The sequence below is a fragment of the Homarus americanus genome, unplaced genomic scaffold (assembly GCF_018991925.1).
Source record: "Homarus americanus isolate GMGI-L3 unplaced genomic scaffold, GMGI_Hamer_2.0 scaffold45333, whole genome shotgun sequence".
In the NCBI taxonomy this organism is placed as follows: domain Eukaryota; kingdom Metazoa; phylum Arthropoda; class Malacostraca; order Decapoda; family Nephropidae; genus Homarus; species Homarus americanus.
In genome coordinates this window covers 214,735-242,198 of record NW_024726972.1, presented here as the reverse complement: position 1 = coordinate 242,198, position 27,464 = coordinate 214,735, and the positions used below count along the sequence as shown (strand labels likewise).

The window sequence follows — 27,464 nt, the reverse complement described above, 5'->3', positions numbered from 1 at the left end:
CTATGTATAACAATGGTAGCCGTCATACATCATACACCACGTAGGTTTGTGTCAATGCACGACACTCAACCACGTCATACATTATTCAGTGGGCAAACAAACATAACAGTCGGTACATATAAGACATCAAGCTCTGCCATACGCCATATCCTGTGTAATCAGAGTGTTCGAGGCGCTATACCTGGAACACGAGGTGATGCTGATCTAGACGGCCTCACGGGTCCCTGCAGACGTGTGTGGGAGAGTGGGTGTGAGGAGAACCCAGCTGAGGCCTCACAAGTCGGTGGGTAAGAGTAAAAGGTTTGGTTAACACGGCAGTCAGTAAAGCCTCACGGGTCGGTGGGTGGGGACGAGTGACTCACGTGGCTGCAGAATGCCAACTATTACCCCGCTGTTCACGCGTCCCGTCACGCCTCACTGTCTTCCTGTTTTCTTTCTTCATGGATTTTTTCTCTTTTTGTGTTGTTTAAGCTGTGGTGTGTCGACGAGGAGGTCGCCGTCCCGATGGCTTCTCATCACACAGGTATAAGAAGGCTTAGTATAATTATTAGTCTGAAATATGAGTTGTGATAAGTCACAATTTGCTAAACAAAAAACAAAAATGATCAGCTTTATTCATCTTCTTTAACAAGACAGATGTAAATAATTGACTGCCTCCCACTGGGTCATATTTAATCACTGAAGTTTCCACTTGTTAAAGTTTCTTCGTGTGATCTCCATCCTGGCGAGCACTAAGGGAAACACCGCCATCTGCTTCTCGACACAGCCGCCTGGGTTCATCCTCCAATGAACTGTCGAGTGTGGACACTTTTTTTATATATTTTGGTGATGGTGACGACATTGGTCCACCTCCTGCTGCGTGCTGAATGGAAAACTGAATTACGATCACAGTCCAGAGCAGAGGTAAGGCATTACTGTCGTTGATGGCACACACACAATACGTCGATACTAACGCCGTGTTCGACTTAACACCACCAGAGGAAATCATTTATCTGTTATCGTTATGATCAACATGACAAACATTCCTCCTGACCAATATCGCTCGTGTGGGTGTTGATCTACGGAGGTCGGTCAGCGCTGCATATAACACACCAGGAAAACAGAAATAACTCGCTGATCACAACACATTACACCCAGCACACCAGATCAACAACAACAAAGTCTAACACGCTGCCAGTCTCTCTCATTCACATCCACTGAAGATTCTTTTGTGTTTATGAAAGAGACACAGATCACCTGAGGTTGTTGTGAACACCTGTACATGAAACTAGTGAGCCAATGTGTACTCGGATCTTCATATTCAGAAAAATTCAATTAGACTGAAGTAAAAAATGAATACAGAGACAAATAATGAAACTGACAATAAAATAGTGTATAGTATTGATGGTGAATGATAGTGAGTGACCTAACGACCCTCAACTGCCCCAGGAGACCTTGTTCGACTCATCACCATCATTCTCCTCACCTACACCTCCACATGACCAGAACGAAAATATTCCCTCCCAACATATTTTATATATATTTTCATTTACTTAATAACTAAAACCTTAATCACAATAAATAAAACACAATCATCAATAATCATCAAAACGAGAATTATCGTATATTTACAACCATGACAGTTCCACCTTAGATCCTTGTTATAAACCGGTGATATTTTACATTGGTATTAAGGAAGGAAGGAAAGAATATATATAACCCCATAATACGAACTAGGTTACAGACAATTTGAATAGATAATAATGACTCAATTACCCCCCAGACGTTTTAAACTAATATCAGGTGACCTTTCTCTTCATCACCGTCCCAACACTAATTGGTCAAGAAAAATTAGACAAATTAAACATATCTTAATAATGTTAATCTTGTGTTTATCTGAGAAAATTCCTCCATGAGTGGCGTGAGAGTCAGATAAACAGCCACCTCATACTGAATTAAGGATAAACTTTAAGTAATGTTTGTTTGGTTAATCTGCTGACGAAGAGGTGGGGCTGGTGACATGATTGACTGTTTGTTGTCACGAGTACTGATGAACGGGGGAAGTTCTGTGATTAGAGGAATTCGTAGGAAAAAAAAATCGTCCTTATGTGTTTCTCTGTTTGGTATCTGTGTTTTTTTTTCTGTTTTATTGTTGTGTGGAGTGAATCAAGGGAAATAGGAATGTTTAAAAGCGTATATGAAGTGATAGGGATGTGTGATGTAAGTGTAGAAAGTGATAGGAATGAGAACACACACACACACACACACACACACACACACACACACACACACACACACACACACACCTCATTCCATTTAAATATATCCACGAATTTTTTCTTTCTTACCAAAAACACAAAAATTTAATTCAGGAACGTAACTAAAATAACAAGATAAAAAAAAAAATAATAATAATTAGTAGAGAAGGTTAGGTTGGGTTTAGGTTAGGTTAGGTTGGGTTTAGGTTAGGTTAGGTTAGGTTAGGTTCTTGTCCCGTCGGTAATGTTAAGTTTTTGAAATCCACATCGCTCAGGTGAATGTCCCTACTGCCTGCCTGTCCTTGGTAACTGTCTATTACACCACGAAAGAAAAGACGAACATGAAAAAACAACAACAAAACACAGAGAAACAAGACATATGTGAGCCAAACACACCAACATAATTCTGGTGTGTGAGGGAGAGGGGTGGTGGGTGAGGGAGAGGGTGGTGGTGGGGAGAGGGGTGGGGTGAGGAGAGGGGTGGGTGGGGTGAGGGAGGGGTGTGGGTGAGGAGAGAGGGGTGGTGGGTGAGGGAGAGGGGTGGTGGGTGAGGGAGAGGAGTGGTGGGTGAGGGAGAGGAGTGGTGGCTGAGGTGAGAGGGGCGGCAGGTGAAGACAAAAGGCAGGAGGTGCATGACGAAGGCCCAGGTCATGCAGACGACTCCAGGGGGGGGGACTACCATAATCCTCCCCAGAGATGATCATGTCCCCTTACTCTCGGGATGACCCAAGGAAAAGAAAATACCGAGGATAAATGACCCTTTGACCTCATTCTTTACGAAACTTGGGATTGTCTTGGTATTTGTCGATGCTGGGAACCTTGAGGCGACACAGAGAGTAAGACTTGTGTTTGAAGGTTTCCTAAAATCCACAACGTTATCAGAGAAAGAGTCGGTAAAAGTTATTCGAGTACTAGTTGATAAGGTGACTTGGCATGTGTTGTATGTAAATGCTATCATAATGTAGGTTATTGAACACTAGGGCAGATACTCACGAGCGTTGGTCACCGAGACGCCATCTTCTATCACTTACCTTCACGTTATATTTTTTGTGTTGTCTTTATCTTACATTACCAGCAGCACATGAAGCCATAGTCATCAGCATACAGACAGTTTGTTCTATGGCTAATAAACCATTATACAAAACATACACAAACGACGAGAGAAAAAGAATCAGAAAGGAAAAAGTGTAGTGTAGTGTTGTTGTTGGGATTAGTAACCAGGGCACAGATCAATGACCCACATCAGGGACTGGAGGCGAAAATATAATAATAATAATAATAATAATAATAATAATAATAATAATAATAATGATAATAATAATAATAATAATAATAATAATAATAATAATAAGATCAATAATGAGAAACAATATATGTATGTTGTGTTGTCAAAGTAAGAGAAACAATTGAGACCCTGCAATTGTGTGTAAATGAGGCAGAAAGTCAGATCAGCAACCTGGTCATATATGGCAGGGGCTACCATTGGACAACACAATATGCTTCCAATATCTTCCCAGGCGGTAGTACCTCCCTGTTTGATAGCTGGCCACTGCCTACTACGTCATATTAAAATCATGCAGAAGGTTCTGTTGACATCGTGAAACAGGTGCAGAGATCTCAATAAAGATGATTAACAGAGAACAGCAACTAGTGAAGAACTTAACACAGCAACTAATGAAGAACTTAACACAGCAACTAATGAAGAACTTAACACAGCAACTAATGAAGAACTTAACACAGCAACTAATGAAGAACTTAACACAGCAATTTGGAAAAACACCAGAATGAGTACTCACCGCCAATGAATTTCGGTGGTTTAACATAGAAGGGCGCCACCCCAAGGAAACAGACCGGGCGTTTCCAACACCTAGGAGCCGCCTCCTTCATTCCCCGTCAGGAACCACAGAACCGACGCAGCCAACACCCACTGTTCGACTCCTTCATGTCCTATTAGGAACCTTCAAGAGAGGCCGGACTTGAGGTGTGATGCTTCGGCCGTCATCAGGACCTGTGCTGCCAACAACAACGAGTGAGGTTAGGTTAGGTTAGGTTAGGTTAGGTTAGGTTATGGTGTACATCTATTTATTATCAAAAGACGAGAGATAAAATGGCGAAAAAACACTAAAAGAGAAAATAAATAGAAGATAGAGAAATGAAAAAGATAAATAAAAAAACCCAGACAAATAAGTAATAAATAAAACAAATTATTATTATTCTACATTACTATTTAACTGCTATTATTATTATCATCATCATCATCATCATCATCATTATTATTATTATTATTATTATTATTATTATTATTATTATTATTATTATTATTATTATTATTATTATTATTATCATTATCATTATCATTATTATTATTATTATTACTCTTGTTAAACAGATAAATGGAAAAAAAACCAATGCCATGTGCGACTCGAATTTGTGTGACGATTCTAAACTCTTAAACCAATACTGTTATAATAGGCTACAGGTGTCCAGAGTTTCTAATATTTTGCCCTTTAAAAGTCAATAAGATTTAATTGGATCTAAGAATAAATTGTCCCTTGCTGACGGTATTAGGACCTGTCAATTTGCATGACCTGTCAATTTGTAGGACCTGTCAAGTTGCAAGGCCTGTCAATTTGTAGGACCAGTCAATTTGTAGGACCTGTCAATTTGTAGAACGTGTCTTTTTTTTAATCTTCAGAGTTTCATGAGTACAAAAGACACCGACAAATCGACTAACGTTAATAATCTTTTGCCCCAAAGAGGAACGAACTCCAGGTGCGTGACAGCAATTGTGGGTTAGCTAAGGGTGTGCCATGCAGGTGAGGGGCATAGCAGGAGTTAATTAGTACAGGTGTGAGTGAGGGATTCTTTTCTCTGATACAGTCACAGGTGTTTGTGATCTACTAAAACGAATATTACTAAACTGGATTTTCTCTGTCTAAAGATTAACTAAGACATTAATCATCTGTCTAAAATTAATATAGACAGTAGTTTAGACAGCAGTTTTGTACGTCAACCTAATGATGTTATGTTTACGTTTTTGAGATAGGAATTTATGCCAATGAATATTATAAAGAAATTAATACAGCGTTTTAACTACAAATGACTTTAAAGCCTTTGTATGCAATGATGACTTTTGGCGTTAATATTATCAGATAAAGGTTGTAATGTTTGAGATATTTATTAACGGTGGCTCATAATACCACCCTCTGTACGGTGTTGTTTCAAGGGCGCGTGTCATGCTACCGTGTGGCTTCAAGAATGTGCCGTTTATTGAGCGAGAAGGTCCCCCCCCCCCCAACCATTTGTTGTGTGTAAGGGGGGGGGGTGTTTTGTTTGGGGGCGGAGTGCTTTGTTTGTGTGTGGGGAAGGGGTGTTTTTTTGTGTGTGTGTGTGTGTGTGATACTTAATTATCTCAGGTAACTTACGTATTAGTTGTTTCTCAGTGTGTCTCATTGTATGTAAGAAAGTTACCGTAACATTCTCACTCCTTAACATGTGTCCAATTTTTTTTCTCATCGAGCAAAACACAGTTGATAAGATATTAATAGAAAATCAATTGTTTTCTTCATATTCATTTAATTTTTATTTTTAAAATTTCCATTTCATCTCATCTAATTTAAGTGTTATGGAATACTTATCACACAGTTATTATATTTATCATCCAGGACCCCTAACATTAAGAATCTTTATGGGAGTAAACCTGCAGCGTGTTTCTTGAGTCATCCCTAGTCGTCATTGATGGTATATAAATCCGTTTTCTTTGGTTGTGTATCAGAGAAAACGAAAAACATCTAGGGGAATGGATTGGTAACTTATAAATTCTCTGTAAACACTGGTGAACAGGGCCGCATAATACGGTCGAAATATACAATGCTCTGGTGTTTCTGTGCTTTATTTCCTCCTACTGTGGGATTCCAGTGTTTTGTTTATATGTCATTTCATATTTATTCAGTTCTTTATATATCATTACCACTGTGAATGTATGTATTTGTGTGTAACCGCCCGGGTCATTATGATTTACTCTTGTGATATCCTTGACCTGGTGGCTTCTGTGTTTACATACCAAAGCCGTTATAGCTCGTATTTATAAATTCCATTGGCCGAGTTGCTGGACCGGCCATCAGTTTAGCTATGTTAGCTAGGATGTCTAACGGTATTGCTCTTCCTTCATTACAATTTCTAACGTTTAATAATTCAAATACCTACCAAACAATACGAAAACTGTTAGTAATAAAAAAAATCGATTTATTTAAACACCTTGGAGTCTACGGTGGTCTACTAACCTTCAATATATACCGTACAATTTTATCACTCAATACAGCCACTCACAAACATATCTGAAGAGTCGACCATCTTGTGACTCTGTACTGTGTAAGCTATGGGGGTTGTCAGTGAGATAGAGAATATAAATCAACTCGTAGCTCTCTAGTCAGGCGTACCAGCCGACCAGATATAACCAGGGTTACACCTCCATTATAATCCACAAGGTCTCAATATTACTCTACTAAACCTGTAAAAAATACTTATTTCTTAGATTACCTGTACTCATTAACTACCTGATTAAGGATAGGGGGGTCATTAAGTTGTAATTTTGGTACTTATGTCTGTTAATGACCTTAGAGTAACTTTAATCACTTTCCTAACATTAGTTATTCGCTACCTATAAGTTTTGGATACATTTTGTGTGTAATTCTAGAGTGTGACGTAAAGCCAAAACATCAAACTGAACATTGACAAAGAAGTTCAATGTTTATATAGTTTTAGTGACGCTGCGTTCGCTCTCTCTCACCACTATGGAGGAGCGTCTCGTTCCCTTGTTCCTTGACGTCAGGAAGACACTAACACACATAGCTAGACAGACGCACAGAGAGAAAGAGAAACTGAGAGAAAGAGAGTATTAGAAACAGAATAAAGAGAAACAGATTTACTAAGTATGGGAGGAAGTGAGAAAGAAAGATAATGAAAGAATAGAGGAAGAATCAAAAAAGACAGACGAAACAGAACAAGAATGACATCAAAAGAAATCCTAATTTTTGCCTCAGTTGTAAACATTTGGTAATCCAGGGCGCGGGTTCATGCAACAACCGTGAACAATAATGTTTGTGGGCTCTAATGTTTAGCATTTTTCCTACCAGTTCGAATCATGCAGGTTGCAGACGTATTATTGCAAACGTGTTGCTGTAATCCTTCACGTTCAGGCCGTGGTTGAGATACTGAACTAGATTATAAAACAGACTATTTTGGGGTCGTAAAAAATGAGAGCTATATTGATCTGGTGTTTGGATATTTTGTGTTTGTTGTCTGTTTATCGATGCGGTAAATTACCAAACACGAACACACTCATTGCTCTGAATCTCACAATCTAGTCACGTAAAAATTCAAACGAAAACAACCTATTGTGGTTGGCCAAGACTGATCAGCGGTTCAGAAGTAAAAGGTTTCGTTTTTAGTATCATCACGAGAACTGAGAACTGACTTACTAATTCTACCGCAGAGTTTCCTAGACACTTCCTCATCAGAAATCAAAAAGGTTATCGTCATTTTTTGTTACCTACTCTAGACAGCTCCCTAAATGCCTCTCCAGAGTGATTGATTGACTGACCCTCTGGAGAGATTTCTTCCCTGACGTCCCGGATCCGTTCACTCGCCTGAGCTACACCGAGTACCCCAAGCAGGCACACGTCAACAACCACTCTCTTCCTCAGCTTATCATAATCTTACTTTTCCTTTCATAATATCGAGGTTAAGATATTTATGAGTAGAATAATTTCTCTGACTTTAAGCTTACAGGTTAGGTTAGGTTATCTCTTAGTGATTGTATACAAACACTGAGATGAGGTCAAATTCTACACGTAAAATTTCTGGAAAACTTGGGGTGATTTTCAACTTAGTATTCCTGTAAACATGTCATTTATTATTATTATTATTATTATTATTATTATACATAACCTTAAAAATCCTACCTTTATCCCTTGTTCTCCCATAACCCTTCATCACCCCACCCATTACACCCTTCACTCCCCCTCCCACCCAACACACACCGTATCATGGCATCTAAAGAAAATTGAAAAAAAAAAAATAATAACAACCATAATGATTTTGACCCTAAGACGGAGTAGGACACACACACACACACACACACACACACACACACAGAAACCAGTTAGGGAGTAGCGTTTTGACTCGCCTCAGAGCTACATGGTTCTATGTGTATATTTAGGTCGACCATCTGACACGAATATCCAGAATTCTCGTCGTTAATGTAAGGTTACGAATAGATTTACGCTGTAGGGGGGCTGCGGGAAATAAACATATATTCTTTATATAGTCGAAAATAATCAACATACAATCAAAATAACATTATTATCAGGATGAATTTTAAAGCCAATAAAATCGTCATGATGGTGGCAACGTGTTGTTTCATTGTTGTGTAAACTGGAAATAAAACCTCGCTTGTATTCGGGTTGTGTTTACATTATGTCAGGAGTTAAATCAGGGTTTCATTTCTGTTCTTTTTTTATCCATATGGAGAAAAAATATATATTAGAAGATTATTATATTTATTGTTTATTTTTAGATAATGATATAGTAGAAGCTAGGTTAGGTTAGGTTAACATCCACGAGCCATAAAACGTAAATCATTGATCTTACATACAAAGGGATTTACTTCTACAATAGGGAAAAAAGATGACGAATTCTAGGTAACAGTGAACAACTCAATATAAATCTTGAAAATCTTTAAAATAGTTTACGGATTTTTTTTAACCTTATAAGATTTTCTCATTTAATTTCCTTGTTGTCATTGGAACGAATATTCTTCAACTCTTATCTCAAGCGTCATTATAATCATCACCAACTCATTCTTGACTCATAATTAACGTCACATAATTCATGAATAAGAAGTATCCTTACCTCTTATGGGCATCATTGTATGAGACTGTAAACCTAACATCCACTGAAGATCAAATACCATAAAAAAAAAATACGACTCACAAACTCACAAGAAAACTGTGTTGTATCACGAATGGAAAATCTGCCACGCAACTCTTAACAAACTTCAATATCATATTTACAGAGACCCATAACAAATTTTTTATATTCTTACACACGCGTTGTCTCGTGACTTCCTCTAATACTTGATCTTTTCCTGATATTCCAGAGTTTCTAGATTACTTAACGTCGATTTCATATTTTGGTGTTATGAAGGGATGGGGAGGGGGGGAGGGCAATAGGAGAGCTATTGCTGGCTTAGCTGTGTAAATAGGTCGTTAGTTGTTAATTGGACAAACAATGTCCTCGAGGATAATGACCACGAGAGGGGGGTAATTACTCATACATACTGTTGATAATAGAAGTCAGAGTTAAACCAAGAACATCGGAGTTGTTTTAGTTCTCTAATTATCTCTCTTATGTAGGATAGAAACCGGATAACAGAGACACCGGACAACAGAGAAACCGGACAACAGAGCAGGACAGAAACCGGACAACAGAGCTAGTCAGAAACCGGACAACAGAGCTAGACAGAAACCGGACAACAGAGCTATACAGAAACCGGACAACAGAGCAGGACAGAAACCGGACAACAGAGCTAGTCAGAAACCGGACAACAGAGCTAGACAGAAACCGGACAACAGAGCAGGACAGAAACCGGACAACAGAGCAATAGAGCGAGAACTTCCTAAGTCCAAAATTACTGTTCAAAACTATGCACTTCACCTTGAGCAATATACCTACCCTCATTCAGCTCACAACACGAAGTCATTCTGTAAAGTTTGGGTTTGGAAGACAATCAGATTTTAGTGCCTGGTAAGTCCTCTTTGTCCCCAATGATAGAGGAACACATTGGTGGATAGTGATTCCAGTTTGACAATGTGTCGACCTAAATTGGTTCAAGCAAAGAGAGAGATTTGCAGGTATTTTTAGGTGGAAGTAAATTTGTTGTTTTTGTTCGATTAGTCTGATGTTTTGAGACAAATAGCCTGAAATTACTTGAGTCGTCTTATCCTCGTGGATATAACAATAACAAAAACGATAATAATAATAATAATAATAATAATAATAATAATAATAATAATAATAATAATAATAATAATAATAATAGTAATAATAATAATAATAATGATAATAATAGCAACATATTAAAGATGATGATGACAAAAATAATGCATGGACTTGAAATAGCCGTTATCTAACCTTAAACAAAATTAAAATATACAGCAAACATCAATATCAACATGAAACAACAATATACCTAATAAACATACTGTCAACACTTACTTCACTCAATATAAGTACTAACCCTTAGCTACCAACCTTACCCTGACCCCCTCATATTATCTTCACGTAACTAACATATATTATAAAACTATGTTGAAAATAATTGGTGTTCACTCATACTTGTACTGACGATATTTAAACCCAGTTTATGTTTTTGACTACTAAGTAAATTTCTCATATGGTGAAGTACACAGTATGTTATTTTGATTTAGAATTATCCAAACATATATTTATAACTAGTATATAATGTAACTTCATTCTTATTTAAACTGTGAGTAGCAAATAACATGCTTAGTATAAAGCCCGCCCCCGTACTTCACTCAACCGCGCACGGGCAATATTTTCATGCTTAGTTCCTTCATGACAGAGCTTAAAGTAATAATCCTCCTCCGTGATATTACCGACGTTTATGTAGTTTAACTCAAGGAATATAATTATACAAATTAGGTCTACAAATTTCTGGGAACATATTTTTTTTTTTACTTAATTAAAATTTTATATTTTTTTATGAATGGTTGTTGTAAGTGGCGGTCACAGCTTACGTGTTGATGAATATTATGTCTAGTCCGCTAAACGAGACAGACATAAGACAATAAAGGTGAAAAGGCTCTTGACCGAGTTAGTGAGGTCAAGAAGAATTACTCACTTTTGAAAGGGTTGCGTGACTAAGACGGTGAGAGCTGCTTATGTGTATATCTAAAGTATTCATGTAGCATAATTAAAAATGGAGCCATGGTCGATATAACAGCCGTCGCCTCTCGTTTAGGGGCAGAATAGGGAAGTGAGAGTAATCAGTGAATGGGAACAAGGCATAAATTCTGTCTGAAAAGGCTTGTTTATACACGAAATTTTACTTTTTTCTTTAATATTAATACACTAAATGGACTTACAGTACATCGATAAAGACTAAATCAGTAGTCCCTAACTCCATCGATATCTCCAGCCGGCGTTCATAACTGACGGATATTTTCCAGACTCCATGACAATCTCGGTGTTATAGCTGCGTGTAAAGTAATATAGGCAGGAAATAGAACCATATCTAACAGAGAAGAAGAAGGACGGTTTGTGTTGGTTACTGTCTCCACGACCTGACGATTCACAACTTGGTAAGAGTCTTTGAAGAAAAACGGCTATATTTTGTCCTGCTGCTTACACATTACAATCGTCTTTACTGTAATCCAGACTAAAAAAAATTTAAGTTTCTTTAGGGTTAACAAATGCGTAGAGTGTGAGTGTGTGTCGACGTGGTGAGGTACTGCTGTTGTGTCTCGTCGGAGCCCCAGGGTGTAACACGACCCCCGCGTAAGACACTCACTGTTTGCTAAAGCTACCCCTCTCTTAATTACTAGTTTGGAAACGTAAGACTACGCTCGTTCGTCCCCATAACAGTCTCTGGTATTTGCAAAAAATCCATTCAGTAATTTATCGTCTTCCTGCCTTGTGGTGAGTGCCTGGAGGTGTGGGAGGAGGAAGAACGCACCGAAGTGGATGAAGGAAGGAGAAGGTCTTGTTGCAGCACTCACAGCTATATGAGTTACGAGCACCTGAGTACGACGAGTGACGGGATGGTTCCTTGTGAGTTGGAGGGATACAAGGAGCATGCAGGAAGGGAGGCAGGGAGCAGGCAGGGAGGAGAGAGAGAGGCAGGGACATTTTTCCGAGACACTATATACTAATGATCCCTTGAATAACACAGAACCGGATGCTATAAAACCCTCCAGACGAATACAAGAGAGAGAAACGTCTTTACAAACACAAACCATGAATGAATGTTGGGAATTTTGGATGTGAGTATAAGAGAAGGATGGAACCTGAGCCCTGAGCATAGCCACCCAAACCTGATGCCCTAACCTCTTGCTGATTCATCGAAATCATCTTTAAAAGTACTGTACTGGGGCTTTTAATTTCCTCATACTTTATAACAGTTACATTTAGGTCAGGTTAGGTTAGGTTTCTCTGAATGATGAACCTCGGGAACACCAACAGCGATATAACCCCACAAGCTACACATTATAACCACAATTTGTCCTCCATAACTCAAGTAGTTAGGGAGGGGAGACTACGAAAAAACAAGAAATTAAAAGACTTTTATAAAAAAAAAAAACTATTATCCCTATTTTCTTTCATACATTTATTCCCCTCGGACCTACAGTACAAGTTTAGTGATACGTTATAAAGAAAGGTTCACTAGGTAGAATATTAACTCTGGTGGTGGTAGGTGTACTGAAGGGGGTCTGTATCTGGTGTGAAGGGAGACGGGAAACACGAATTCTTGCCTCGACCTACCATCCTACACCTACACCCACCAGCCTACACATACACCCCCCAGCAGTCTACACATACACACACCAGCCTACACCTACACCCACCAGCCTACACCTACACCCACCAGCCCACACACACCCACCAGCCACACTACACCCACCAGCCTACACCTACACCCACCAGCCTACACCTACACCCACCAGCCTACACCTACACCCACCAGCCTACACACCCCCAGCAGCCTACACCTACACCCACCAGCCTACACATACACCCCCCAGCCTCAGTAAATATGAGAGAAATACAGGTAAACTGATCACTTCACCTGATGGTCAATTTAGTGTGGATAGAATAATATGATTCCATTGTAACTCGTCTCAGGGGAAGTGAACAACACACACGTCATTGAAAATTGTGATCTTGACCCTAAACCTAACCTAACCTAACCTAACTTAACCTAACCTAACCTAATCTAACCAAACCTAACCTAACCTAACCTAACTTAACCTAATCTAACCAAACCTTATCATCCACGTCTTGATATATGTGACTTTTTTCCTCATTGCGGGGGAGGGGAGGGGGTGGGAGGGAGGGGGGGGGGGGGCTCTTCTTTGTTGTTGTTATTATGGAGAAGACCTTGCCACACCCTACACCACACCCTACGTCACACCCCACGCCACACCCCACGCCACATGACACTGTAATGTTGCCATATCCGCCAGCTGCTCAAGATTCACTGTTCAGGAGGTGTATATCTGAGTCAGTCTTTCTTTGTAACTAAACACTGCCTCACTACCTCACCGACTCACTGCGTCACTGACTCACTACCTCACTGACTCACTACTTCACTGACTCACTGACTCACTGACTCACTACTTCACTGACTCACTGCCTCAATACCTCCCTACCTCACTACCTCACTGACTCACTGCCTCAATACCTCCCTACCTCACTACCTCACTGACTCACTACTTCACTGACTCACCGACTTTTATTGACAATTAAGCTTCTCAGGTAACTACTACGTGTTTCTCAAATCACTATCTGTAATGTTAAGAGACAAAACCATGTCTCACCTGACCTTTTCAACCTCCCCTCCTCAATTCCCCTTCTCTACCCCATCTATCTCACTCCCCCTCTACTTCCTACCCCTCTCCATCACCCCCCCTCCTCCCTACCCCTCCCCACTCCTCCCTACCCCCTCCACCCCCCCCACCCCTGGTCTTGTCAGGTCAAAGACACGTCCACTATACAGTAGACCTTTGGCAACCTCGTTAACTCTAATCACTTCTCTTGAATTATGTAGATGATGTTGTTAGTGAGTCGTTAGGTCTGGTCTGGTCTGGTCAGGTTAGGTTAGATTTAGGTTAGGTTAGATTTAGGTTAGGTTAGGTTAGGTTAGGCTAGGTTTAGACCTTGGTTAGGTTAGGCTAGGTTTAGACTAGGTTAGGTTAGGTTTAGACTAGGTTAGGTTAGGCTAGGTTTAGACTAGGTTAGGTTAGGCTAGGCCAGGCTTCAGACCAGGCCAGGCTAGGCCAGGCTTTAGACCAGGCTAGGCCAGGCCAGGCTTGACCTTCAGGCTAGGCTAGGCCAGGCTTCAGACCTCAGATTAGGCCAGGTTAGGCCAGGCCTAGACCAGGTTAGCAGGGTTAGCCAGGCTTAGACCAGGCCAGTTAGGTTAGGCCATGCTTAGACTATGTTAGGTTAGGTTAGGCCATGCTGACCACAGGGTTAGGTTAGGCCAGGCCAGGTTAGACCTTGCCAGGTTAGGCCAGGCTTTAGACCAGGTTAGGTTAGGTTAGGCTTCAGACCAGGTTGTGCTAGGTTAGGCCATGGCTTAGTGCTCCTGGGACCATCGAGGGACCGTCCACTTCTTACCTAAATCTTACACTGAAGGAGTATCTTATTATAATCAAAGGGGAACAGGTATAGGGCACACGCTACTATAAATTATGGAGGTGATACTCTCTCTCTCTCTCTCTCTCTCTCTCTCTCTCTCTCTCTCTCTCTCTCGGTAATGTTACACGAATGAGTCATGCCAGTTGTCACTCAGAGTATCAACAAAACATTAGTAAACATTAGTTATTTTTACGAGTGTTTTTTTTTCTCCTTCATAAAATTATTCTGTGGTGTTGTGGCACATAACACAAAAAAACTCTAATTGTTTTTCTGCTCTTACCTACTCACCTACCTACCTTCCTACCTACCTACCTACCTACCTACCTACCTTCCTACCTTCCTACCTACCTACCTACCTACCTACCTACCTACCTACCTACCTACCGTCCCTCCCTTTACCAACCCTCTTTCTACCCCCACTTACCCTCGTCCTCACCTCACCAACTCTTCACCTCCCGTCACCAACCCCTCCCCTCCCGTCATCAACCCCTCCCCTTCCCGTCACCAACCCTCCCCCTCCCGTCATATTTAACCTCCTCCCATCATCAACCCTCTCCCTCCTGTCACTGACTCCCTTCTCTCCCAGTCACCAACCTCCTTGCTTTCCTCTAATACACAAATAAAAATTTATCCATAATTAAATAATAATACATAAAAAGTATAAAAATGTAATTAACAAGCGAGAGACCAGAGTTCTCCTCTCTCTCTGTTTTACCTCCCGATGATGGGGCGGGCGGGCGAGCGGGCGGGCGGGGTAAGGGGGTGGAGCGGGGGGAAAAGACAAGGGGGGGTTCGATCTGAAGCCTCATGTGCCTGAAATCTAATTGAACCAGTGCCAAGGTGGCTATCAGGAGCAAGTAGCGCCGAATACTGCCTGAATAATGATGGAAGTCTGGCCCGCTGGGAACTGGGAATTAGTTTAGGGGGAGGTGAGGAGGGGGGTGGAGAGAAAACAACATTGTGTGAGTTACTTTGTCACTCACCTACATAAGATGCTATACAAAGGTTGATGTTTGTAAATAGACACGGACACACACACATACATATAGGAGGAAGGAGTGTTAAAGGTGACCCATAGTGCTGAAAATTCTCTCTCTCTCTCTCTCTCTCTCTCTCCTGACCTGTGTTTACGTGACCACTTATCTTACCTTGACCACTTATCTTACCTTGACCACTTACACCTTGCTACTTTAATACGTCTGTTTCTGTATGGGTGTGTATGTCTACTGTCTGTCTGTATCTATTTGTCTGTCTACCTGCTTGTGTGTGTGTGTGTGTGTGTGTGTGTGTGTGTGTGTGTGTAAGCGAGGATCCACTATACGGTCACTGTCAATGTTTGGTCAAATGTCTTTTTCAAGTTAGGTTAGGGTCTATTTATCCCTTGAGTACATATGTCTTAACCCCTTGAGTACGGTATGTCTTAATCCCTTGAGTACGTATGTCCTAGCTACGTGTCCCCTGTCGCTGCAACCTCGACCAAGCTCACAGGTTATATAATGCAGCAATAGAATCAATATTATGCTACTTAACGTGTCCAAGTTTTAATACTATACCATCTAAATCAATGTACAATCCCCTTCACTTGTGCATTTACAGGGGCTCGTCATATAAACATTCCACAAATCATTATCATTGACATATATTTACTACTGTGAGTTTCCTTCTGACGATTGCAAACAAACACCGAGGTACCACACTGCATCACACCTGACGACCCCCTGTAAACGCACAAGTGAAGGGGACTGTACATAATAAGTTGTTCCAGATAACATAGTTCATAATTAGTTATCTGGGATTCTTATTACCATAGAATGTACTAAACCTGAACACAAAAAAATATACTTACAAATTTGAAATACACAATGAAATAAAACCAAGATTATATTATGTTTCCTCGAGTTGAATTCTGTGACTAAAAAAAAAAATCGAAATTACAACCCAGGTGGACAAGATGTGATCCACGAGACACTGGATGACTTTAGGGGTTTATAAACAGTGATCTAGGTAATGGGGGGGTGGGGTAGGGGTGACGTCATTCAGTTGCAATTAAGTGGGTCACTGGGTTAATGTCCCGCAGGTATTAATTAAGGTAATTCCGATTGGGGGTAAAAGTAACTCTGTGTGTGTGTGTGTGTGTGTTGGCATCACACACACACACACACACACACACAACGCTGAAGTACCCCTGACGATCGATCATGTTCTTGACATAACTTAATCCATCATCACATGTCCCTCCACTACCCTCTCTCCCTCCCTACTTCCACTCCACTGACCTCCCTACTTCCACTCCACTACCCTCCCTTCCTCCCCTCCCTACTTCCCTCTTTAGCCTCCCTACTTCCTCCCACCCTCCCTTCCTCCCCTCCCACCCCCCTCTTCCTCCCACTCCACTACCCTCCTTCCTCCTCCACCTACCCTCCCCTACTTCCTCCCTACCACCTCCCCTTGCTCCCCTCCACTGACCTCCCTAACTTCACTCACACTGACCTCCCTACTTCCCTCCACTACCCTCCCTTCCTCCCCTCCCTACCCCCTTCTTCCTCCCTACCCTCCCCTACTTCCCTCCACCCCCTCCTTCCCTCCCACTGACCTCCCCTCGCCTTCCCTCCACCCCAACCTCCCCTACTTCCACTCACTGACCTCCCCTCTTCCTCCCTACCCTCCCCTTCCTCCATCACTACCCCCCCCTTCCTCCCTCCACTACCTTTCTTTCCTCCACAACCTCCCTTCCACTCCCTACCCCTCCCTTCCTCCCCTCCACTACCCCCCTTCCTCCTCCACTACCTCCTTCCTCCCTCCCTCTACCCTCCCTACTTCCTCCACTACCTCCTTCACCCTCCCTACTTCCACTCCACTGACCTCCCTACTTCCACTCCACTACCCTCCCTTCCTCCCCTCCCTACTTCCAATCCACTGACCTCCATACCTCCACTGACCTCCACTACCCTCCCTACCTCCCCCCCATAGAGATGAGGTCTACACTGTGCAACACATACAAGCTAATAAAAAAAGAGGTATTTTCAGACATTATAAGACAGTGTTACCATACTGATGCAGATAAAATACACTACAGTGCATTATGAAACAGTCAGACAATTACTACTGCTCATAACATTAAAGCTTTATAGCAGTAATTAAAAAATATGAATAACGTTCCCCTATTTTCCTCAAGATGGTAAAATTGGGTAGTTTATGTTTTACCGTGGTAGTAACGGGCTGGGTCACACGAGGGAGAAAACTTAGTGTTTACAGGAGTGAGAACCCGTCAACCACATGTTACTGTCACCGTCTGCTGACCTGCCTGTCATCTCTGTCTCACGCTACCACCTGTTTATGTAAACTCTCTCTCTCTCTCTCTCTCTCTCTCTCTCTCTCTCTCTCTCTCTCAACATTAAGGTGCACCCTAACATTATGCTGTCAAACTTTATCCATAAAAAATAAACTCTTCTAAAATTTATTCCTTTGGCATAATAAAAGTTGATAGTTTCATTAATTCTTCAGTTAATATGTTGACCCACACACACACACACACGCTGCATGGCTCGATTAATTAAAATACGAAAAAAAACTAATCCTGACTCAGGTTTCTCAACAATCCGTAAGCAAATTTTTCCCTCATTACTGATGTATAAAGGAGCCCATGTAGTCTTAGTGTAATGTAGACGCCATTTTGGACGCCATCTTCGGTGCCTTACATAAACATACTTCCCATTTGGACGATATATTCACTTAAGAATCATTGAGAAACCTAATCTAACCAAACCTTAACATGTACTCACCTGTGGGTCTTGTCACAGTGTCTTAGCGGAGGTTTGCATCATGGCAGAGTTCCGAGACAGTCTTGCTTCACTGTTTCACTGATTCACATAATGTCTAGTTTGCAAGATTAATTAAGATTTTGTTTTACTTATTTTTTGTAGGATTACTTTCTCACCGATGGGTTCATTTTAGTATCATATGATCCATCTTTCCGCACACACACACACTCATTTGGTTCAAAGGTTCATTTTGGCTTGGCAGTAAAGCAGGTCGATGCTTCACTGATTCATAAGTACGACCCAAGAATTATTCAACTCCTAGAACAGAATCATTGGTTAAAAAAATCATTGGAGTTATATTACTGGTTCAAGTAGTTCATTGTTTAAGGGTTTAATCGTTCATTCAATGTGTCACTGGTTCAAAGGTTCACTGGTTCACTGGTTCAATGGTTTATTAACTTGAGAGTAGCGTTATTATTTCAAAGGTCAATTCTTCAGTGTGTTTTTGGGATTGAAAAACGAGTAACCATGACCTAATTCGACTGGCCCATCGATCCACAAGATTCGTGGTTCACATTCACCCCTTGATACGTTTGGTGGAGCAATTAAGTTTTTTTTTTCAACAATTTACGAAAACCTCTACTCCACCTCCCTCCCCCACCAAACAATTCATACCATAGTTAGCTGAAAAGTTCATAATTTCGTTGGTAAAATAATTGCCTAGTTCCCCGACTCACGGAAACAAGGGAAGTTGGTTCACAGGTTCGGTATGTCGAGAAAATGACGTTGGCGGCTTTCCTGATTCACGGAAACTCAGTATGAATTACACAACCGGGTGGATGGGGGGTTGGGGGGATAGGGAAGGGACTCAGGACCATAAAGAAGCGCGTCATAGCCAGAATTTATGGGTGAGTGTAATTATCATTCACGGCGATCGATTGATGACCGTAGTGGGAGCGACGCACTGCACCCCCTCCCTCCCTCCCTCCCTCCCCCCTCGTTTCTCCCTGCATATGGCAACTATGTACTGCCGACGCTGCTGTCTTGTCTTCTCTATCCTCTCAGTTTTTTTTTTCCCTTCACGTGAAAATAAAATGAGAAGTTGATTTATTTTTTCAGGTAAAAGTGACTATAAGATTGACGCACTTAACATTTTTTTTTTTATCATTTTGGGATTTTTAATGAAATTTTTTTTAGTGCTTAATGTAAATCTAATGAATTTACTTCAGTGACGAGTATTTTGATGTTCCTGTAATATTCTTGGGACCAAAACACATAGTAATTTATTTTCTATCACACTATATCTGATTCTTGCTCATACTAGACATAATTTCACTCATGTGTCTTAACAATTCGCCAAAAACAATGATGACACAGCCTTGATCCCTACATAACCAAGCCTTAAGTGCGTTCAAACAAGTTGTCTCGAAAATCCCCAAGAAAGATAAATTGACTTTTTTTTTATTATTCACTTTGTCGTGCACAGATGAACCTGATTTTTTTGGGGGGTTGGGGGTGGGGGGGTGGGGATTGGGGGGGGTATCAGTTTGGCACAGATTTAATCAATTTCCAAATAATTGTTATTTATTTTTTGTTTTCTTTACTGTTATTATTTTCTGATTGTTCGTCATTATCTTTCTTATTCGCATCATCATTATCAACATGATATTTTCCCTATTATTATAGCAGTTAATACTATCTCGTAAAAACAACAATAATAGTAGCAATAGTAGTTATATTATCATCATTATCATTACTATTATCAATGATTACAATTACCATAGCCACTACAGCAAGACAAACTTACACCCATCTTCAGACAGTTGAACATACCGGTAGGTCGACGAGCCTGCCTGATGTACCCAAGAGCTTGAATTCCTGGCAGTCAGGAAGTGTCACGCTATGAGGGGAGGGGCGAGGAGGGGAAGAAGAGGGGAGGGAGAGGAAGGGAAGGGGAAGGAAGGGGAGGGGAGACAATATACAGTCCCCAGGGTTATGTACACACACCATATAATAGGTTAGTACTGAAGGGTGATATATAAAGGGGGAGAAAATGAGGGAGGGTACTGGGATGGATGTAGGCTGAGGGAGGGAGAGAAAATGAGGGAGGGTACTGGGATGGATGAAGGCTGAGGAAGGGGGAGAAAATGAGGGAGGGAACTGGGATGGGATGATGAGGGAGGCTGAGGGAGGGAGAGAAAATGAGGGAGGGTACTGGGATGGATGTAGGCCGAGGGAGGGAGAGAAAATGAGGGAGGGTACTGGGATGGATGAAGGCCGAGGGAGGGAGAGAGGTACTCAGAGATTGTAGGGAGTTGAGTACCTCGAGGTTTAGGTACTTTTGAGAGTTCGGATACCAAGACAGGTGGTATCATGGAGCGGAGACGAAAGAACCGGATACCTGAAAGTTCGGATAACAGGGGGACATGAGTAAAAGGGGAGCCGGATACCAAAGAAGCCGGATATCAAAGAAGCCGGATACCAAGGAAGCCGGATACCGAGGAAGCCGAATACCGAGGAAGCCAGATACCAAAGAGGCCGGATACCAAGGAAGCCGGATACGGAGCAAGCCGGATACCGAAGAAACCGGATACCAAGGAAGCCGGATACGGAGCAAACCAGATACCAACGAAGTCGGATACGTAGCAAGCCGGATACCAAAGAAGCCGGATACCGAGGAAGCCTAATACCATTGTATAACCAAATACAAGAATAAATCAGGTCAGACACTAACAACCGGGTGTGGTGGTGGTGGTGAGGGGGTGAAGGACCTTTTCTTTGCAACAGACAAACAAACAAACAAACACAAAACAAGTAAACAAACAAACAAACAAAAAACAAACAAGTAAAGAAACAAACAAACGTCTTACCAGTTATCAATGAAAGTAATTTTGATGATTGTCTGGTTTGCAAACTTCGTATACTTCACCTCTCCCCTTCCCCCTCACCTCTCCCCTTCCTCCCCTCCCCTTCCCCCCTCACCTCCCCTTCCCCCCCTCCCCCTTCCCCCTCACCTCCTCCCCCCCTCCCTCAGCTTCTACTCCTGAAAAAAACCCATGATGGATCCTTCCCCCCTCTCCCTCACTTCACCTTCCCCCTCCCCCCTCCCCCTCCCCCTCACCTACCTGCTACACCATGACTCACCCAGGCTATTTTTACACGTCATTCATCCCCTCTTAGGTAATGAATAAACCTTACAACATAAACTGACCTAGTAAAAAGAAGAAAGTAATTCCTCTCATTCGGATTCAAAATAGCCGCTGGTTATACAACATCACGTATATACATCGAACATTGATGTATATTTTCATCTATATAAAAAAGAACTAATATTTTTTTTTAATTAACTGTAAATTCTCGATATTTAGACTTAATATTACGTGCATGTTTACTTCTCTTCCGTGTTCTTGTTTTTACGGCGTGTGAAAATCGTGTTGGGTTAATATTGCGTAATAATTCATCTTGCCAGAATCTAAACTACTTTGTCTGGGGTCTTGTGAGTAGCGTAGCAGCCTGCGTGTTGCCTGATGATAACGTTCTATACTTGGAAATCATTACGGGTAGTTGTGAATGAAGGTAGTGGAGAGGCTACACACACATACTTACATATCGTACTTACACATATATACACATACATGGCAGACAGCTAGTGACGTCATTCGCTAGGTTCGTTCGGTTCTTTACGACACAAAAGCCGAAAATCACTTGAGTCATTTTTCATCTCATGAGTTAAATACTATTGGTTTATATGACGTACTGCACTGAGTCAATGTTGAGTCACTTCACAGAACGTGTTTTGGAAGTATGCCTAGCTCTCGAGTCAGTTCTAGGTACCAGAGTCACTCACGGCTGCTTTGTAAGATACCTTTTGGAGTTATGAGTCACCCCAGGGAAGTGTTTGAGTCAACGGGTTTGGTCAGTGAAAGGCCTTGTGCTTTTCCGGGTAAAGGTTCACACACACACACACACACACACACACACACACACACACGAAACACCCCCCTACACACACACTCACTCCCCCCACAACACACTCACCACCCACACTCCTTTGTAAGTTTTGATCAAGTGAAATATACAGAGAAAGACACACACACAGACACACACATACACACACTACATCAAGAATATATTTCACATATGTTAACGAAAAAGACATCAGAAAAATACACACACCCCAGAGGCTTTACAGGAGAAGTAGGATTAGCTTGAGAGAATCTGGTCTCCCTCTCCCCCACAACATATAAACTGACTCTGTAAACACGACATGAAGATCCCCCCCTCCCCTCTCTCTCTCTCTCCTCTCACGATCGCCTCTTGTTTCTCTCAAACTGGATCTGTGTTGGCTCCAGCAGTTTCATACTGACTCAAATGGATTTCATACTGACTCAACTGGATTTCATACTGACTCAAATGGATTTCATACTGACTCAACTGGATTTCATACTGACTCAATTGGATCCCATACTGACTCAAATGGATCTCATACAGACTCAAATGGATCTCATATTGACTCACTACTTACCTAATCCACACAATGACTCAGGTTAGGATAGGTTAGGTTAGGTTCGTGCCTATTAGAAGTCTCCATTTCAACAATCGCCCTTCTCACTTAACTCTCTCTGAATGTGACACTAAGACCTGTACTGTATATATACATAAGAACATAAGAATGGAGGAAACTGCAGCGGGCCTATTAACCCATACTGGGCAGTCCCGTTTACACCCAACCCCTATTGCTCATATAAGCATCCAACCTATGTTTGAAGCTATTCAGCGTATTCGAGTTAATGATGATATTTGGTAACTTGTTCCATTCTATTACTTCACTCATTTCGAGCAAGTGTTTACTATTTCCGCCTAAATCTAAATTTGTCTAATTTAAAACCATTGTTACGAGTTCGCTCCTGGTTGGATAGTTTGAGTACCTTTGTAATGGATAGTTTGAGTACCTTTGTAATGTCCCCTTTGTTTAGCCCTGACTTCCATTTATACACCTCTATCATGTCGCCCCTCGCTCTACGTCTCTCGAGGGAGTGCAAATTAAGATGCTTTAACCTGTCTCTGTGCTCAGGGTTCCTAATGCCCAGGGATTAGTCTTGTCATTCTCCTCTGAATTCTTTCCAGGATTCTTTTATCCATTCTGTAGCCACCAGTGACCAGAACTGAACTCATCCAATCCAGGTGTGGTCTCTAGCCTGAATACAGTTTTAGGACCTCATGGTCTTGTAACTAACACTCCCTTTGTATGAACCCAAGTACTTTATTAGCCTTGTTACGAGCAAAAACACATTGTTTACTTGGCTTCAGGTTCCTACTTATCATTACTCTAAGTCTCTCTATGATCGGATTTCTCTATGGCATCGTTGTTCATCTGGTATCTGGTTTCCCTGTTTACATCTCCTATACTGAGTACTTTACATTTGTCCACGTTGAATTTCATCTGCCATTTTTCAGACCATTCGAAAATTTTTTTTAGATCTTCCTGTAGTTTTGCGGAGTCCTCGTCAGATTTAATAACACGTCCTATTTTAGTGTCATCAACAAATTTACTTATGTTGCTGTCTATGCCGATATCTATGTCGTTTATGTATATAATAAATAATAATGGTCAAGTGCTGAGCCTTGGGAACTCCATGACGTTGCTCCAATGGGACTTAGTGCCGTTAATGCTCACTACATGTTTCCTGTCACAAACACGCCCTAATCCATTTAAGGATGTTACCTTTGATGCCATGTGCTTCTACCTTTCTAATTAGTCTTTCGTGGGGGACTCTGTCGAAGGCTTTGCTAAAGTCGAGATATACCACATCATAATTGTGCCCCTCGTCCACTGATTCGAAAACTGATGAAAAGAATGTTAATAGATTAGTTAGACAAGAACGTCCACTTGTGAAGCCATGCTGGGAATCATTGATCAATCGGTCAAGGTCATACGATCAGCTGATTACCTCACTTTGTATCGACAGGTGACCTCCCCTCATCCCCATATATATCACGTTAGGTCAATCACGAAAAAGACTGGAATTGTGTATTGAACGTCAGTCACTCACACACATACACCCTGTCATGATACTCCTACACCCTGACATGACACTCCCCTACACCCTGACATGACACTTCCTTACACCCTGTCATGACACTCCCCTACACCCTGTCATGACACTCCCCTACACCCTGACATGACACTCCCACACCCTGTCATGACACTCCCTACACCCGACACACATGACACTTCCCACACCCCTGGCATGACACTCCTCACACTCTGCTGTCATGACACTCCCCTTACACCTCCTGACATGACACTCCACTACACCCAGCATGACACTCAACTACACACTGACCTGACACTCCCCTTACACCCCTGTCAAGACACTCCACACCCTGGCTTCTGACACTCCTACACCCTGGCATGACACTCCCTTACAAACTGTCATGACACTCTTTCACACCCTGACATGACACTCTCACACCCCTGGACATGGACACTCTACAACCTCAGGCACTTCTTACACCCTGACATGACTCTACACCCCTGACTGACACTCTTACACCTCCTGTCATGACACTCCCCTACACCCTGGCATGACACACTCACATACACCCTGACATGACACTCCCTACACTGACATGACACTTTCTACACCCTGGCATGACACTCCTACACCGTGACATGACACTACCTTATACCTCCTGTCATGACATTCCCCTACACCCTGGCATGACACTCTCACACCCTGACATGACACTTCCCTACACCCTGACATGACACTCTCTACAACCTGCCATGACACTTTACACCCTGACATGACACTCCCCTATACTCTGTCATGACACTCCCCACACCCCCTGACATGACACTCTCTCCTACACCCTGACATGACACTCCCCACACCTGGACATTCCCCACACCCTGGACACCTCACACCCTGGCACATGACACTCTCCTACACCCTGGCATGACACTCCTACACCCTGGCATGACACTCCCTTACACCCTGTCATGACACTCCCCTACACCCTGACACTTCCCTACACCCTGTCATGACACTCCCCTACACCCTGACACTCTCCTACACCCTGGCATGACACTCCTACACCCTGGCATGACACTCCCTTACACCCTGTCATGACACTCCTCCACCCTGACATGACAACTTAACCAATGGGAGGAGTGTGTGTCAGGTATCGTGGACAGGAGCTGACATGACACTGACAAGCTTAAAACTTTTTTATGCAACATCGTAAGACGTAGAAACAATCTCAACTTAATATTGTTAGTTTGGTTAGATTAGGTTGGGTTGGGTTAGGTTAGGTTAGGTTAGGTGGGGGGAGTTAATCATTCTTTTAATCTTTTCTAGTACTGTACTTTTTTCGTTATTATTATTATTATTATTATTATTACTCCCTGGTCGATTACAATTAGTCTTGATTGATGGTATAATTAAGTCCTGGTTAACGGAAAAAAAATCATAGGGCACTTACACACACACACACCTGGACGTGGTGACCTCAAGGTATAATGGTAACACCTGTGAATCACCCCCACCACCTCCCATCAACCAGGGAAACGGACAAAGCACCAATTATCAGATCGCGACAAGAAAACAACATGGCTTAAATTTCACCTTTTTCCTTTCTCTCTCTCCTACAAAAAGTAAAGTATATATATATCTCATGATCAAGTTACTGAGGAATTCCAGCATCTTGTTTCTTCACCTGTAGTAAGTGATCTTGATAGTGACATTACCATAGAATTCGATATTGAAGTTGACTTAAGTATGAATTTTTTTGGTGGACTTGGCTAAAAATTCTTATATTCATGGTTTTATGATGAGTCTCTCAGGGTGAATGATAACCAGAAACATCTCTTAAACAGGTGCAGAGAGACAGAGAGAGAGACAGTAGTGGAAGAGAGACACACCCTTCTCTTTAACAACCATAAATTAATGAAGGAAAAGATTAAGGAATAAAAAAATATATATTAATTTTAGTCTGACAAAAAATCCCAAATAATATCAAAAAAATTCTTACCCAAATTTCATCTGAATGGGACTAATGCAGGGGTCAACTAGTAGGGGGCGCTGTATAGGTCACGAGGGGTCAACTACCCAAGTGACATTATATCAGAAAATTTTTATAGACCACAATTACTATTCGTATGTAAAGGGTCATAATTATATACAAAAGTACAAGATCTATGTACTTATCCGCCCCACTAATCGCTGAATAAGTATTTAATATTATTATTTTCTTTAAGATTCCAGAAATTAGTTAAAAAAACCATGGTACAACACACGTTACAAAACACCCAACAAACACTCACAAAATACATTTTATATAACAAATCTCACTTTCCTTAAAAATAAGAGAATATTGAAATCTAACTTATATGAGAATAATTAATGTTTACGAATTAAACCGTTAAGTGCTATTCGATAATTCACGCATCGGCAAACTGTCATAACCATTTAAGTAAATATTCCAATAACTATCACCAAAAAGTCCTTTCTTCACTGTACAAGTTGATGTACTGATAGATTTTAAAGATACACTATAACACTCTTATCACATGACGTTTGTCCACAAGTACCGTATGTGTCTGGGTCCAGTGTATGGGTGGGAGCGAGAGCCAGTAGCGTAGTGCACGGAACGACGGTCAGCTAAAGACTACGGAACACCTCGAGTCTCTTCACAATACAACACGTGTTTCAGTTGCCACGCGCCACATTTTGTGTTTCCTTGACCACAGTTCCTCTGATAATGAGCAGGAGGGTACGTTGCTGGTGCTTATTACGGTGTATGGTTCTTTATAAGCATTTGTCATTTTTTTTCATGTGTTGACGTTTGCTTTTAAGCTCTGGGATCATTGGATTTTTTTATACCCTTGTCATGAAGTAAGGGATGGATAGGAGGGGATAATGCATTTCCGTTCATTAACTTGAGAATGAAGTAATTGTATTCCCTAGCCACCGGAGTTGTGGCCAATAATCGACTTGGAAATTTTTATGATGTCAAAACT

The 27,464-nt window shown here is 41.5% G+C and overlaps 1 protein-coding gene across 1 annotated transcript in view; it reads right to left on the bottom strand.

Moving 5' to 3' along the window:
* Nucleotides 1-27,104, bottom strand: part of LOC121865746 (inactive ubiquitin carboxyl-terminal hydrolase MINDY-4B-like) — an 83,959-nt gene extending 56,855 nt beyond the window's left edge. Inside the window, exons 1-3 of the mRNA XM_042365290.1 lie at nucleotides 27,036-27,104; nucleotides 18,461-18,757; nucleotides 4,034-4,250 (exon numbers count right to left, since the gene is read on the bottom strand). Coding sequence (XP_042221224.1) covers nucleotides 4,034-4,124 — 91 coding nt within the window. The 5' untranslated portion in view covers nucleotides 4,125-4,250; nucleotides 18,461-18,757; nucleotides 27,036-27,104. The remainder of the gene's footprint in view (nucleotides 1-4,033; nucleotides 4,251-18,460; nucleotides 18,758-27,035) is intronic.
* Between the last annotated feature and the right edge of the window lie 360 nt (nucleotides 27,105-27,464).